This window comes from Copadichromis virginalis, linkage group LG1, assembly GCF_057382275.1.
Source record: "Copadichromis virginalis isolate Kocher_CV1m ecotype Utaka linkage group LG1, C_Virginalis_male_GT1.1, whole genome shotgun sequence".
Taxonomy (NCBI): Eukaryota; Metazoa; Chordata; class Actinopteri; order Cichliformes; family Cichlidae; genus Copadichromis; species Copadichromis virginalis.
Genome location: NC_140618.1, coordinates 39,653,823 through 39,670,486, shown reverse-complemented (window position 1 = coordinate 39,670,486; position 16,664 = coordinate 39,653,823). Strand labels below are relative to the sequence as shown.

At 40.0% G+C, this 16,664-nt stretch overlaps 1 protein-coding gene across 1 annotated transcript in view; it reads right to left on the bottom strand.

Annotated features, from left to right (window-relative positions):
• Nucleotides 1–16,664, bottom strand: part of shank2b (SH3 and multiple ankyrin repeat domains 2b) — a 230,239-nt gene that overhangs the window by 182,514 nt on the left and 31,061 nt on the right. Inside the window, exons 7-8 of the mRNA XM_085462321.1 lie at nucleotides 16,081–16,197; nucleotides 141–218 (exon numbers count right to left, since the gene is read on the bottom strand). Of these exons, the coding sequence (XP_085318447.1) occupies nucleotides 141–218; nucleotides 16,081–16,197 (195 nt within the window). The remainder of the gene's footprint in view (nucleotides 1–140; nucleotides 219–16,080; nucleotides 16,198–16,664) is intronic.

Below are 16,664 nucleotides of genomic sequence, written 5' to 3'. Positions count from 1 at the left end.
TGTTGCACCGTTGCCATGGTAACAAATGGGATGAAAAAAATGTGCTGCTTCTGAAGACGGTTTCCCCAGGCTGAAAGCTGGAATCAATCTTCCATAATCACTTACATACAAACACTACTGAAGATTTTTTTTTACACTACCTGAAAAGGACTCTGGCTGTTGTAGTTCTTTACTTCCTTGTCAGCTCCACGAACTAGCAGCACTCTGGCACAGTTATCCTGTGGAAGGAAAAGAGAAAAATCACTCAAATGAAGCAGCTGACAACATCCCTAAGACAAGACTGGAACCCTTAAAGTCTCCTACTTTTGCTTTTTCAAAAAAAAGAAAAATAAGAAGATGATGGTTAAGCTTCCAGTAACATCAGCAGAATTTCCCAAAAGCATAGAGCAAGACCTGATCAATGACTGAGCATGCCGGCTCTTGCACAGGGATATACAGGAGGAAATAAGAAAAAGAACATCTAATACCTATCAGGAATGGAGCTTCAGTGTCTCTATGGCTCCACTCAAAGAGAAAGAGGGAGTGAGGGTGAGAGAGAGATGGAAAAACAAAAAGAGAGAGAGGAAGAGAGAAGAACAGAGATGGAGAGTGCTGAGGGGTTTGAATCTGCTGCACAAATCGCCCACAAAGTGCTCAACCACGCATGCACTGAGCACACACACATGCATATAAATACTTTTTTTAGATCCACAATAAGCTATTGAGAGTTGAAAAATCAGTCACACAGATACTGATACAGAAGCATAATCTGTACTGTAAAGTCGGCATTACAAATATTTCTCTGATTAGACGTTCAGCCTCTTATTTTAAGACATGCACGGGTTCTATTTTTACTCATTTCCATCTGGTGTGTAGTAACCCCACGACAACATCTATATAAGCTGAATTTACATGTAGCTGTACGTGTGGTACATTTTAGAGCTGTGAAGGAAAGCAGGGCTATCAGAAGACAACCAGAAGCAAGGAACGAAGCAGATGTACGGCCTGGGGAGGCAGAGGGATGGTGAGAAAGGTCACGTCGAAAGTCAATAATTCTGAGCTAATCCCGTTTGTTGCAGTTTGGATGCCATGGAAACTTCAACTACCGATGGATTTTTACTCTGCATCGCCTGTAATGTGAGGAAGATGAAGGTGAATTCTCACTTAGGTTTTAGGTTTTCATTTATGCACTGGAACCTGTTCTATCCATCTCTCGAGCAGCAGTGACAATTAATACAAACTTATGATGCACAGCATCACAGTCCAAAAAAAGATTGATCCAAATAACCCCCCTCTGCTTCACAGACACTGAAGATGTTATCAATCTTTATTTTTCCAGATCCCCAGTTTTAGGAGATGAGACTGAAGTATTCTTTATTTTTATTGTCATCGACAAATAGAGAGACGACCAAAAGAATCAAATAACAATTGCTCTCTCTCTTTCTGTCTGTCAGCATCATCAGGAAGAGGGAACGTGAGAAGCTCGAGATGTGGAAGGTGAAGGCTACAGTGTTACCCACACTAAAGTGACCACTAAACTGTCCGAGTGGCTTCAGCAGATCTCAGGAATGACATCATAGATCTGTGTCCAGAAGAGAGACAACAGAGGTACCGTGCAGGACCCTCAAGCAAAAAAAACAAAAAAACATCAACAGTTTAAAAAGAGAAATAAGTAAACCAAAAAATGAGTTAGGAATACAGAATTTGTTTTCTGACAATGGTGATTCTACTCCTCCTTTTCAATTCAAGTAACAAATACTTAAAATAAATAGCAAACAGGAGAAATATATGCAAAAATAAGAGAAAGCTACACATTAGAGTACAAAATAGTGGCAAAGTGATTGGAAGTAGTGCAAAGAAAAGACTTGGTCTGCATAGCGTCCGTGTGTGAGTGGCCTGAGTGATTCAGGTTACTCAGACCATGGCTTCAGTTTATGCTAACAGTTCAAATGGCCCAGGGGAAGAAGCTGTTTGTAAGTCTGGAGGTGTGGACTAGTGATGTGTCGGTCGCGAACGAAATGGTTGTTAGAGCCGGGTCTTTGACGTGAACGACGCGAGCCGGCTCCTTATCGCGAGCCGTAGGTTTTTTGTTTTCACATTAGAAAGGTATAGTAATCATCCACAACTACTTTCATTTGCGGATGATAAAGGATTCAGAAAGTTAATTCATGCAGGTCCATATGACAGAGAATATGCATCTTCTTTTTGTTTTCATATTATAATTTATATTTAATTGTGTTGTGGTTTGCAGAGTTTTGTGTTGTTTCACTTTAAATTTGTTTAAAAGGAAAAAGCTGAAAATTTAAATACCGTATTTCCCGGACTACAAAGCGCACCTGAATATTAGCCGCACAAGCCAAAATCAGGGGAAAATCCTGTTTTGTACATACATTAGCCGCACCTGACTAAAAGCCGCAGGTGTTTCAATGTTGACTTATCATATGTAAGAGAATATGCACAAAGGAAATTGTCAGGAAAGAGATGGCTGTTTGGAGACATCACTTTTATTAATATTTTGAAAAACAAGTTATGGGTACATATTTGCACATGTAGTACATAACAGTAGCCTACAGCACACCAGAAAAATAGATTCAGCTCAGGTGCAGTGACACGGCTTTAACAAGAAGAAAAGTCAGTCATTCACCATCTTTCTCTTCTTCCTGCGCACTAAAAACACCAAAGTCCTCTTCTCCAGTGTCGGATACAAACAGGCTCAGGATGGCTTCGTCATCCACTCTCCGCTTCTTTCCTTCGTTGTCACTTTCAAAACCAAAGAAATCCTCATTGTCAGTGTCAGAGTCGAACACCCTCAGAAGGGCCGTGGCGGTGTCCTCCTCACCATCATGCAGCAGTCCAGCCCTTCAAAATCCGTTGGTGATCGTGGATGTTTTCGCACTTTTCCACGCTGTCAGAATCCACCGGTGGAGTTGGGCATAACTTGCTTTTCGCAAGTTTATCGCCGCTCATCATCCATGCCTCCCGCTGAACGCGTACCGCTACTTTGAAGTTTGTTTTTCGCGCTACTTCGTACGGCACTACGTTGCCTGGCGGACGGACATGTGACTAACATACCACTCTTGAACCCCGATCCTTCTGCCAGGCAACGTAGTGCCGTACAACAGCGGAACACACAAAACAAATCGTCTTACGATATGACAAAAATTATGGACAATCCATAGAAAAGCCGCACCTGACTAAAAGCCGCAGGGTTCAAAGCTTGTGCAAAAAGTAGCGGCTTATAGCCCGACAATTACGGTAGTTAAAAGTTGAAATGTGAATAGTTGATTTTTGTATTATATGATTTATTTATTACATTTTATGTGGAGTGAATAAATAAAAGTATATTTACGGTGGCCCCTACAGACAAAGCATATACAAACTTCAAAACACGTACAAAAGACAACAGAAGTGCTCCAGGATGCTAGGGGGCAGTGTTGAGCTTTTGTTACCTAGTGGCTACACAAGCCAGCAAGTACCAACGACCGGATTTGGTGTGTGGTAATAACAGGTAAATGAACATTTGTTTAAATTATTTGAATATATATGAGTGCCTGTGTATAAATACACAAACCATACACATATGCTTTCAATTGTGTAATTTAAGTGATCTAGTAGCTCTGTTTTGAAGTTCAGTTAAAGCTAGAAATGTGTTTTGGAGTTTGTACGTGCTTTGTCTTTAGGGGCCACGACATATATTTATATATAAACATATATAAATAAAACCACTTTTTTACATTAGTAATTCCTTTTGTGAATAATTTTATATTATTGTTAATAATAAATTAATTAAGGCAACAAAACAACCTGAAGAGCCGGTTCGGAGCCAAAAGAGCTGATTCTCTAAAAAGAGCCGGAAATCCCATCACTAGTGTGGAACCTGATTAACATGAGGTGCTGAGCAGAGGGCAGCGGGTCAAACAGCAGGTGGGCGGGGTGCAAGTGGCCACATTTGAGCGCCCTGGTTCTCCTGAGATGCAAGGATTGGCAATGGCCTCCAGAGGTGGCAACCAATTATTTTTTGGGAGGTACTAATTAGCCTCTGCGTAGCCTTCCTGTTCTCAGTAGTGTATATCAAACACCCAGTCAGCAGGAGAGCACGCTCCCCACTGAGGAGCGGTAGAAGGCCAACAGCAGCTCTCTCTCACATGGTAAGAAACCTCGGAGTGTTTTTGGATAGCTCTCTTAAATTAGATAAACAAGTGTCCTCAGTGGTAAAAAATAGCTTCTACCAGTTACGTTTGATATCAAAGGCGAAGCCCTATCTTCCAGTGAAAGTACTTGAAAAACGTATTCATGCATTTATCACCTCTAGACTGGACTACTGTAACTCTTTATACCTGGGCCTCAATCATTCTTCTCTCTACCGTCTGCAGTTAGTTCAAAATGCTGCTGCACGTCTTCTAACAGGTTCTAGAAAGTATAATCACATCACCCCAGTTCTAGCTAATTTACACTGGCTCCCTGTCAAATACCGCATACCGTTGCCTTTTAATGTCTCGCTGTTTTTTTGCTGATTGTTAAGCACTTTGATCAACCCTGTTGTTTTAAAATGTGCTATATAAATAAATAAACCTGACTTGATGAGGCTCTGTGTTGGACAGGTCCACGGTGGCTGTGACGCTCATGGTCAGCGTTTGGTTACATCAAATATAGAAGAATAATTTGCATTTAAGTTGATGACACTTAGACTAATTTACTAAATTCCACTGTTGTAACATTTGTATAGTGTCTAGTATAAAGACAAAATCAAAAGTATACTGTTACTGTAGGAAATGGAAATCAGCCAAGACAGCTGTGAAACACCCGCTTCAAACATGAAACATCTGCTTACATCTTGTTGAATTCAGTCTAAATACACAGAGAGCAGCAGGTCAGCTGATCACAGCCTGTACACTAAGAAAATCTACTGAAGAGCTCTGATTCTTTTCCCCACGCTGAACCACTACAACCAATACTACGCTCCCACCGCTGCTGAATGTGCGGTGCTCATTTTACTCTCTACAATGCAGGCAACAGAAAACAGTTGTTGTACTAATAGTATTTTATAATCATCTTTAATATAGCACAAGGTTCAGTTACTTTTGCATAAAAGTCGATGGTAGAAACGTCCTTCAAGGAACTACTTTTTCCTTTCTTAGCCTTTACTTTTGCACTTTTACACGAGTAAAGAAATTGATTCAGCGCTTCAGTTTTTACTGGAGTACTTTTCAACACAGATGTCTGTACTTCTGCTTAAGTAAGCATGTAAGTACTTTTTCCACGTCTGCATCTGACATGTATCGTTCCATTGTGTACTTTGCACGGTTGAAATGATGTTTTTACTCATCAGCAGCTGTGGAGTAATGCACATGATAATTTCCTTTGAAATATAGCTCAATCCTGACACGGAGAAAAAGCTGTTTTACATCTTCCATGCAACAACTATACTTAATTTTGCATATTAAAGAACATCATCAGCAACTTTATGCCGTCCTTTCTGTTCAAAGTTGATGCTCAGTTTTTTAAACTTATCAGATCCAATTAAGCCAAAATACCTTACAGAAGTTAAACATGCAAACAATAAACAAGAGTTCAGGTCTTAGGAGCATCATGTGTTATGTGTTACGTAACTAAGTAAGTTTGACGTTTCAGTTTTCAGGGGAGGAAACATTTCATATATTTTTAAGCTCTTTAGTGACCAAATTCGGTTGAATCTACCTCGTCTGCACGTTGAAATTTGTATGACTGTAGTGATTTGATCTCTTCTCAACAACCAGTAACCTTCTGGTATTCACAACATAATGCAAAATGAAAGCAAACATTCATTTGTATCAATAACTTTAATATAACTCCTGAAACAACTAAATGTCCAAGCTGTCCAAGCTACAGACATCCGTCTTAATAACTTTATCCAGGTCTCTAGGAATTATTGTAACTGTGACTTAAAGGAGAATAAAGTCCAGGTTGCTGCTTTTCTTATGTGTGTGCCAGGTGCCAAAAGGCTGATTCATCTGCCAAAGGTGTAACACCAGAACAGATGTGAGTGTGCCCTCATCCCCCAGGGGAGTCCAATGTGACATCCACAAACAAACCTACACACACAAGATTATTTAAAAATAACAATCAATGAAAATATCATCAGTGATTTAATAACGCAACTTGTATTATGATCTCTGAAAATGATTATATATTATATATTATACATATGTACATCACAATATCCAGAAACATTATGCACACAGACTATACAGAATTTCTACAAATACAAATTTCTAATAAAACAGTTCACTGGGTGTAGGTACAGCTACAAAACGTTACCCCACTCGTGGTATTTTACCCTTTGATGGCTCGGCGTTCAGTAGTGCTTCAATCCTATTCATTGTTTCGATTCAATAATGATGAATTTAAACATATTTTGAAGAGGCCTGAAATGTTTCCAGACGAAGTTCAACAGGATAAATCATGTTATCTCTAAGTCATGTTAGTGACATCATTTTAATCATGTTATCACAGTTCTTTCAACTCCTGCAGAAAAGCTATGTGGTAACATCTGAAATGATGAGACAGCATTTTAATCATTATTATAAAGGCTGTAGTTTGTAGCCATTGCTGCAAAATGATGTCAGTGTAACAGGGCTTGTTGGTGGTTTTAACAATTTGAGGTGGTTGACGTTTTATTTATAAAGAGCACATTAGCTTACTAAAAATGGCAGCTAGCTAGTATTGCTGGTATGTAATATTTTCAAAAGCTAAAATGAGCCTACAAGAGTGGGGCTACACCAGCGATACTAGCATTAGCTGTGTTAGCACCTTCAACAGGTAGTGTCCTCTGGTGCACACTGAGAGGATCAAATGTCCTTTTAACTGCAGTGTCCTTTCATATTATTCATATATCCATGATGTAAATTTACGTGAGTGAATACTGAAGATAAATATAATTTTACAAGCACAAGGACTTTTTAAAAAAGGTCTGCTTAGCAGAGCTATGGGTGCAAAGAGCAGTGTAGAACATTTGCTTCCTCACCTTTGCTAATTTGATGCAGTGTTGCCAACTCTTCAGTAAGGAAAATCTCTAGTGGCTGTCCTAAAAATCGTTAGAAGTCGCTAAATGATGTCATCGCCTAATTTGCATAATTGGTCATGCTAATGTAATTGTAACCTATGTTGTTGGAGAGAGAAATAACATCATGGAAGAGACAAAGTGAGTAAAAACGTCCTAAATGCATTTAGAATTTATTTAGAACTACCATTTTGTCATTTTCATTACTGACACTGGATTGGCCAAACAAATCTCTCAGCGACTGGTCTCTCCCCTACCTTCGCTGCGTGCTCACGCAGCTTGTGGAAAAAGTTTAGTTTGGAAGAAGTGGAGCTGAAAAGCTGAGAGAAAACAATAAAAAGAAACTAATAATAGACCAACATGTTAACTGTCAGAACATTAGTACCGGCAACAGCTAGTAACCAGGCCTCACTGTCACATGAGTCTGTTGCTGTTAGCACTAGCTGTGGAGACATGACGAAGAGACAGAGGAAGATGAAATTAATGTGGTAACAAAATTAATTAGAAAGGAATTGATTGGAGGATTCGGGTAACATGAATGGCTACTTTGACCAACCAGAAGATGGTTTCATCCACCCCTGTTTTCCCCTCATAACAAGGGTGGTGTAAAAAATTATCATCAAACAGTCTTTCTTCTCACACCAGTTCACCTCACTGTGCCTCAGAAGTCAAAAGGTTCCAAGGTTTTCCACTTCTTTAAAAATGACAGCAGCCAGGTGAATGGAAAAGAATAAATCCACAGGTAAAGAGAGACTAAAACATTGCTTTAGTCTCTCATTTGCAGATCAATGTCATATCTGTTTCCTTTGGTAAAGATTGGATTTAAAAGGCAGTGATTTCTTGCTTTGATACAAATAAATCAGTGGGCTGCTTTTTATTCAAAGCAGTACTTCTCTGCTTAACTGGCCCCACTCCAAGGTCAATGTGTTAAATGGTCTCAGATGACTGGCTTTACAAACAAGTGTTAGAGGGCACTGCTGACCTTTAGATAAAGAGTATAAAGATAGGTTTAAGCAGAGTGGTCTTTGAAATCCAATCTGTGCACATTCAGTTAGACTTATCAACAGATACGAGCTATTTTTTGCTACTCAGTACAAATCCCACTGCACTTGGAAGATATAAACATTTAAAAAATCCTCAAAATATATTTTCCACTTGTGTGCTTTTCTTGGGAGCTATTTGTAACAGCAGTGCGTGTGTGCCTATGTGTGTATTTATGTGCAAGCAAGTCAAAATAAGCTAGAATGTGTGCATGTTCAAGCTAATGAAGAAACATGCCTTCCACTGTGCTTTGCTCAAGCCCATTCAGAAAAACAGCCACACTTGTTTTTGAAATTCAGATTATTGCTAAATTCAACTACAATTATCATCCTAGCAAGAGAACTAAAGAAACGTCTTAGACGAGGGGTGAAGTGGCTCCACATCCAAGTAAGTGTATGTGCATGCCTCAGCCAACCTATTAAGTTGCAGTTTACATCCATATCTCTTTCTGCTCCTGAGACATGATGTGGAATGATGAGGAGAACAGTGTTTTTGTAGATCATCACAGTGAAATTGACTTTTAAGCTTTTGTCCCATTTGTCATTTCTATCACATGGTAAATGAGAGACTGCCTAAACCATTGGCAATCAAGATAATAAGAGCCAAGAAAAGAAAAAGAAAAACTGAGAGGCTGCTGTCACAAATAATGTAGAGTTAAAAGTTACGATTTCAGGACGGTATACTCCTGGGATACACCAGGCGCCCATAGTTCAACATCAGAACATCATTTCCATGATGAAAAACTTGTAAAGAGACTGCTACAAAAGGGAAGGAAATCACACTGTATTCAGTTTGTATGCAGTCATAGCAGAACCGAAAACGGTGGAGTCAGCAACAAAAGCAGGAGTGCATATATTAGCACACAGGAGCACACAGCATTTAAAATAGTTAAATCAGTTCAGTGAGATACTGTAATGTACCTGACAGCAGGAAATAGAGGGTTGCATTCACGGCCACCTTTTCTTTTCTTATTTTTTCCAGTTGAAAGACTTTTATACAGTATAACAGAGAAATGATCATATACTGTATGCAACCATTAGGTTAAAACTAGTTAGGGCTGTCAGAGTTGGTAAATGGTATGATACTTACACAGGGCTTTTCTACTCTACTTGACAACATGCCTCATTCACCCACTCACACAAACACTTTTTTGTACACCTACACAACAAGTCAAAAGTTTGGACACACCTTCTCATATAACGGTTTTCCTTTATTTTCATGACATTGTAGATTCTCACTGAAGGCATATAGTAAGCAAAGAAGTGTGAAATGTTTTATATTTTAGATTCTTCAAAGTAGCCACCCTTTGCTTTGGTTTTCTGCTTTGTTGCGCTCATTAAGGGAAGCTCATGAAGCTTCATGGGTGTAGAGGTCATCTGGTCACCTTTTCTGTGTTGTACAAAGACACGGTGGGTGGAACCAAAGATCTCAAATTTGGACTCATCAGATTTTTCACTGGTCTAATGTCCATACCTCGTGTTTCTTTGCCCAAACAAATCTCTTCTGCTTGTTGCTTTTCCTTAGTCGTGGTTTCTTAGCAGCTATTTGGTCATGAAGGCCTGATTCATGCAGTCTCCTCTGAGCCATTGATGTAGAAATATGTCTGCTACTGGAACACTGTGTGGCATTTATCTGGGCTCTGATCTGAGGTGCTTGGGGCGGTCCTCATGTGAGCCAGTATTATTGTAGCTCTTGATGGTTTTTGTCAGTGTACTTGGAGACACGTTCAAAGTTTCAGAAATTTTCCAGACTAACTGACTGACCTTCAGTTCTTAAATGTAAAGATGGACTGTCATTTCCCTTCACTTAGCTGATTGGTTCTTGCCATAATATGAATTCTAACAGTTGTCAACTAGAGCTGTCAGCTGTGTACCAACCTGACTTCTGCACAACACAACTGATGGTCCCAACCCCATTAGGAAGGCAAGAAACTCCACAAATGAACCCTGATAATGCACACCTGTGAAGGGAAACAATTTCAGGGGACTGCATCATGACGCTTACTGAGAGAAGACCACGAGTTTGCAGTGCTGTCAACAAAGCAAAGGGTGGCTACTTTGAGGAATCTAAAATTTAAGACATATTTATTTATCCATTGATAAATAACTCTACATATGGAGGCAAATTGTGAACATTGTAGTGAAGACATTAATACTTTGAGTTTTTTAATAAAATGCACCCCATTACCTGGCGTGGTAATGCAAACATTATTGCACAGCAGTCAAAGTGTATACAAAGTGAAGAGCAGTGTTGGGACTAACGCGTTATTAAGTAACGCGTTACAGTAACTACGTTATTATTGTGGTAACGAGCACGGTAACTAGTTATTATGCCAAAATCAGGAACGCGTTAGTCGTTACTGGGATTTAGATAGGCTCGTTACTCGTTACTTCGTGTGGTGGCTATCGCGGAGCTTCCACAGATTCAGTAACATTAGCAAGTGGTGGAAGCCAGCAGGTGGATGAAGGAAAAGGGACGCAGAAGGAAAAGAGACCCGAGGCGGCCGCCGGTCCAAGTGTGAACTGAACTTCAGGTAAGAAGTTATGACCTGCAGTCTCTCTGGGTCAGATATAAACCAAGTTTAGGTGGAGTTTATTTTCGTTATTCTGACTTTTTCCGTACTGCGTGCTAGCTAGCATGACGGAGTTTCTATACAGCTGGGTGGTGCTATGAAGTTAATGATGTTGAACTTTTATTTTGTTCATAAGTTATTAGAGTTGCCAACCGTCCCGTCTGGTATTCAGAGAAAATATTACGCGTTTCTTATTGAGGTGAAAAGGAACAGTTTGTCCCGGACTTTAGCTACAATGAAAAAGACACAAAGCTGGAGTTATTCTGTGTCTTTGCTGCACAGCTGCCTCTTCTTCTCTCATTCTCCCCCCTCCCTCTCCTGTTTCTACTTCAATCATGAAACTGATCAATGATCAGCTGATCAGCTCTCTTGTTTGTTTATCGCTCACTTTGCGCCGAAAGAGGAAACCAGCGGATGTCGCGCTAAACAACAGCAGCACGTTTAAGCTTGATCAGCTGTTGTTAGAATTTATTTAATATTAATTTCTAGTATCAGCTGATGTTTGCTGGAGCCACAGCTGTAAAAGCTGCTGGTCATGATATGGTTTGGTTATCTGGTGAGAGGGAAACATGAAGATGAAACCAGGAGATGTCCTTACTGAATCATCAGAGCTGTGATGGAGAAACAGGTTTACCTTTTAGGTGACATGAATGAGTTGAAGGGAAGTTATGAACTGTTTCTGAGAGACAAATAACACCAGGATCCTTTTCTAAGTAGCTGACAGCTGGTAACTGTGCAGGTGCGGATCTAGCAAAGTGTTGCCAGGGGGGCATGTAGGGCATTAACAGGGAGAGGGGGGCACAAATAAATACTTTTCTTTCTTATTCTCATTTAAAATGTCTAGCTTTTAAAAAATAATTATCTGAATCTTACAACAAACGATTGATAGATTGATGCATATATACCATCAAAACAGTGTACATCACTGTCACAACAGTGTTTGTTTTCATTCAAAGGCTTTATGATTTTTCCTATAATGGTGGGCCATTATAGGGCCATCTAGTCAAAATGCCCGGGCCAATTTTCTGTCCCAGTCCAGCCCTGTATGCAGCTCATCTGCAGTCTGGTGTTACCTACATCTTCCTACTCAGAAGGCAGAATTTCCGAGTTCTGAGTACAATCGAAAGCACCATGACTGCAGTTTTTGTGTTGGATGTAAAAGGCGCACATGACGCTGTGACGTAGGCTAGAATCATGGCAGCAGTCAATGACGGTCCAGGCGTGGGATTTCTCTCGTGGAGTTACTTTCCCTAGTAACTAGTTACTTTGAAAGTAACGAGTAACTTGAAGTAACTGAGTTACTTTTGAGAGAAGTAACTGGTAATGTAACTAAGTTACTATTTTAAAGTAACTTACCCAACACTGGTGAAGAGTGATTTTATATTTCGACCAGATGTTACAAAAATAACTAACAATAATAATGCTGCAACTGCTCAATTTCAAAAGCTGTATGTGTGAAAGTTTTTTAAGTGTCCACATGCAGTTGCTTGGGTTGGCTTAATTGGTGATTTTAATTAGCCATAAGTGTGGCATGTGAATTTGAATAGCTGTCTGTCCCTGTGTGATAATCCAGTGATGTGTCCAGGGTGTACTGTGCCTCTCACACTATGGCAGCTGGGACAGGCTTCAGCCCACCCCCAAGCCTGAATTGGATCAACGGAAGACACCAAGATCTTAAACATTTGACACCCCTACGTTATAAGTTTTGAATAGGTTTTCGTTTTTGACCCATTAGTGAGGTGGCTGTTTATTGAAATCTATTTTTCATTGTTACAAAGGTTTGGTCTGCGTCCGAGCATCCCATGATGTAATTAATATGCGACATGAACGCTGCAACAAAGGTGGACATCAAGGCAAGAATATACCTGCTGCTCGGTCTGTGGCTTCTCGTCAGACTCGGGGATCATGGCGTTGTTTTTTGTGGCCATTTTCCCCGTTTCTGGGTTTCAAAAAATTTGGTTCACATATTCGGAACCCCGGCCGAGCAGGTACTTTTTAATACGTGGTACCAGGTGGTATGACGTAATGGAAAAACCCTGAAAACCATGGTGAACCATGGCAAGTCGATCTGAGTAGGTAGTAATGGAAAAGGAGCTTATCGGGTCACACTTTGAGAACCTTGGCTAGGCTGTTTTACAGAAGAAAAGATTCCCCAACCCCCAAATTATAGAGCAAGTTAATGAGGAAATAGAATCGACATTATATAGCAAACTTTAGTCTCAGTGACTGCTCAGACCAAATTCGGACCACATGTCACATTCAATCATACATTTATAAGCTTCTTTTGGATTTTTCTCAGCACATCACCCTGCAGATGAATGTTTGCTGTGGCACTGATTTTATACCAGATGCCTTCCCATGTGTCTGGGTTTGGGACTGGCACTCAGAGTACATTGGTTTTGGGCCCCCTAGATTATGTCTTGAAATCTTTTGCACATAAAGAAAACTATCACACCACAGAGCCACACTCTATATTACTACAGCACTTTATTCTATGCACTTAAAGCACTTTATCTGTCTCACATCCAAGGCCAGTTTAGAATGATCAATTAACTTAATGTGTACACCACTGGACACCGCTGCCCAAAGGTGAACAGAGGTAGTGTATGTACAAATTTCATCTGTTCTCTGCAATCCTTCCTCCAACCACAAGCATCACCACCCCAACAACCGCACTCCAAACCCCACTGACAACTTCACTATGCATATGGTTCATATACTGATATGGAGTTTTAAGCTGTTGTCCATAAAGAACACAGTCTCTTGTAAAAATAACAGGAAAGCTGAAAGGATTTAAATAGTCACCTTTCATTTGAAAACTAACTCTTTTTAAATGCTTAGAACATATTGGTTAGGTCCAAGAACTGCTACTGAAAAATTCTTTGTAACAGAGTAGCAGAATTATTTGGAGCTTACAATTTAGAACTGATAAATGTACAACTTCTGACAAAATTCACATGTAATTCTCTGGATGTGTTGGTGGTCAAATCATTAAACATCTGAAATGTGCTAAATGAAAACTAATCCCTCTTCATAGCTTTCAGTGTTATCTGTCGTGTAATGGAGAACTGTATACCTCTCACACAGAAGTGGCAGACTCGAAAATGAACTTTTTCATCAAGACTGGAAAATGTGAAATGATTATCATTAAATTTAGGCTATGAAGAGATAAGAAGTACAATGTAACTAAATTTCCCATTGCACTAATCTTATGAACCTGTCATTGGAGTTGGGGAATGGTTCATATGTCTTTTTTCTTGTTCTGCAATCAGCTGACTTCAGTGCGTGTGCATTAAGGAGAAACGAGCTGTCTGCAGCTTCTGAGCAGTAATGAATATTACTTAAAGCTTTATTAAACGGTAAATGACCTGTATTTATATAGCGCTTTAAAAGTCCCTAAGGACCCCAAAGCGCTTTACACAACCAGTCATCCACACATTCACACACTGGTGATGGCAGCTACATTGTAGCCACAGCCACCCTGGGGCGCATTGACGGAGGCGAGGCTGCCGGACACTGGCACCACCGGGCCTTCTGACCACCACCAGTAGGCAACGGGTGAAGTGTCTTGCCCAAGGACACAACAACCGAGACTGTCCAAGCCGGGGCTCGAACCGGCAACCTTCCAATTACAAGGCGAATTCCCAACTCTTGAGCCACGATCGCCCCAATTATTAAATGAAAGGACAACAATACGATGGTGCAAAGTACACCCAGGACATAAAGAACTATCCACTTCCGCTGACATGATATAAACTCTTTCAAGCACTAGCATGGACAGCATGCTTACACAAAATGGCAAATATTCCAGAATGATGTTAAAGCTGGAATATTGTATCACGGCAAAGCGTGTAATAAACATGCTGGTAAACCATTTGTACTTGAAATGGACATGCATACTGAATTTGCAGTACCAGCAGGGGGAGCCAATATTTAAAGCCAAGAAGTCGCTAATGACCAAGTAATGTCAGTGTCACATAAACAATTATGCTAGGTGGATAATGTGTGTTTTCATGTAAATGTCTCAGTGACGTCTCTCTAAATGCTTTCCCATGGTCTTTGGAATTAGCTTGAAACAAAATAGCCACCTCCACTTGTACTGGAGCATATTCCAACTTAAGCATGCTTTCCCATCTCATGCTAATGAGAAGCAAAGCACGACACACACAGGGTGGGCATTAGACCCTTTGCCGTGATACTGAGTTGAGACCAGCCAGCTGCCAGAGCTTGAACGTCAACGGGTACAGAAGCAGTAATGACAAGTCAGGTTTGTAGCTTCATAGACAACGTTTTTGTTCCTTTGCTGTTAAATATGTTTTGAGCTTGTTGCTTTTATTTTTGTGTTCTTGAACAAAAATATCCAGTTTTTCCTCATTAGGACAGAGATTTGATTCACTTAATTTATAATTATGTGACAATGCATCTCAGCCATCTTACAGAGTAATGCAAAACTAATGTAATACAACACAACAGTCACAACATTAATGCGTATTTAAAATGAAAGTTATCCAGATTCACAAACCACAAAAATGTGGGATCAACCAATCTGAATAGCAGATGGATTTCAAAATAAGCCAGGCTGTAGGTGTAGCACCAGGAATATACCAACCACAGAACACACAAAATACACACTCAATGTGTGTATATAAAATAATTAACCTACATGTTTTAAGCAGAGAATAAGACACAGAGTAAGCTCAAACTTTCAAATGATTGTTTTTATTAGCACACAGCTAAATTCAGAAGCTACTACTTCTAGTATAAAAGCTAGAGTTTTACACCAGATACCATCCCTGATGCAATCCCAAAGGATTGTGTCTTTGGCTGGAAACACAATTTTTACTCACAAATTTAACACAAATGGAGACGCCAGGCATAAAGCAAAAGTAACCCATGCAAAATAGACGACTGATGGTTTAGCTGCAAATTTTTGCAAATTTGCAAATGCCGCAAATTTTGCAGCATTTAGGTGCATTTAAATATTGCACTTCCTCTCTCTTTCACCACAACTTTGTCTCTGATCTAGAGGGTGCACGTACACATTTACTTGTGCCTCTGATGTGCCTGTTATAGAAACTGTGATGAGAGCATACTGTCTGTGAGTGAGTCACACCTAATGTGTGGATTCTGGCCAAATCACTCCTTTACTGTTTCACACAGGGAAAGAGGTTTGGAAAGTTTTTTCCCTTAATAAATGAAATCATCATTTCACACCTATTTGCATAGGTTATCTCTGACTAATATTAAAAATCAGGAACGGGGCAAAAATGTTTTTACGGCACTGTGTGCCTGCACGTATGAATAAGACACTCAGAGTGGCAAAAATGTTAAAATGCCAAAAAAATACCCTGAAAATGGATTTGAATAAGAAATCAATATTAAATCTACATTAACCCTAATAGAGCTCCAGTTCATGAACTGTCAACATATGTAATCGCCCACGGCTCACCTGGTTGTATAGGGCACAGATGTGTAGAGCAGCATTTCCCGAGGCATTCTGGGCGCCCATGTCTGCTCCATAGAACAACAGATGCTCCAGGTGCTGCACATGGCCATGACGACAAGCCTGCACATACACAAAAAAGTCAATTGACGCTTCCACTCGAGAGAAGTTGCAGTAAAATGCCTCCAACACTAGATGTCAGTGTGCTGCAAAGGAGATAACATCATAATGAGACGCAGCTGTACCCTCAGTTTGAACCCAGTCATGAAAAGATGGAAGGATAGGATGAGAGGAGGAAGGCTTAAATAAATCCGATAGCAAATCAAAATGCAACAGAATGTACAAATGAAGCCATCTGGTGTTAAAAAACAGACTGAGGAGGAAGTTACTGCGCTCATAAACCAATTTCCTCGTCAATATCAGTGAAGTTAGGAGTTATAGTGACGGGTGCCAGTTATTGTGTGAGGAAGAGCTTATTGTGAAATGGCCTATTTACTCTGGAGCTTCTTTGAGAGACTGATGGGTCTGTCAGAGGAGAAGATCAATAACTGCTCATCAACTAAAGCATGTTACAGTGAAAAGAAATTCAT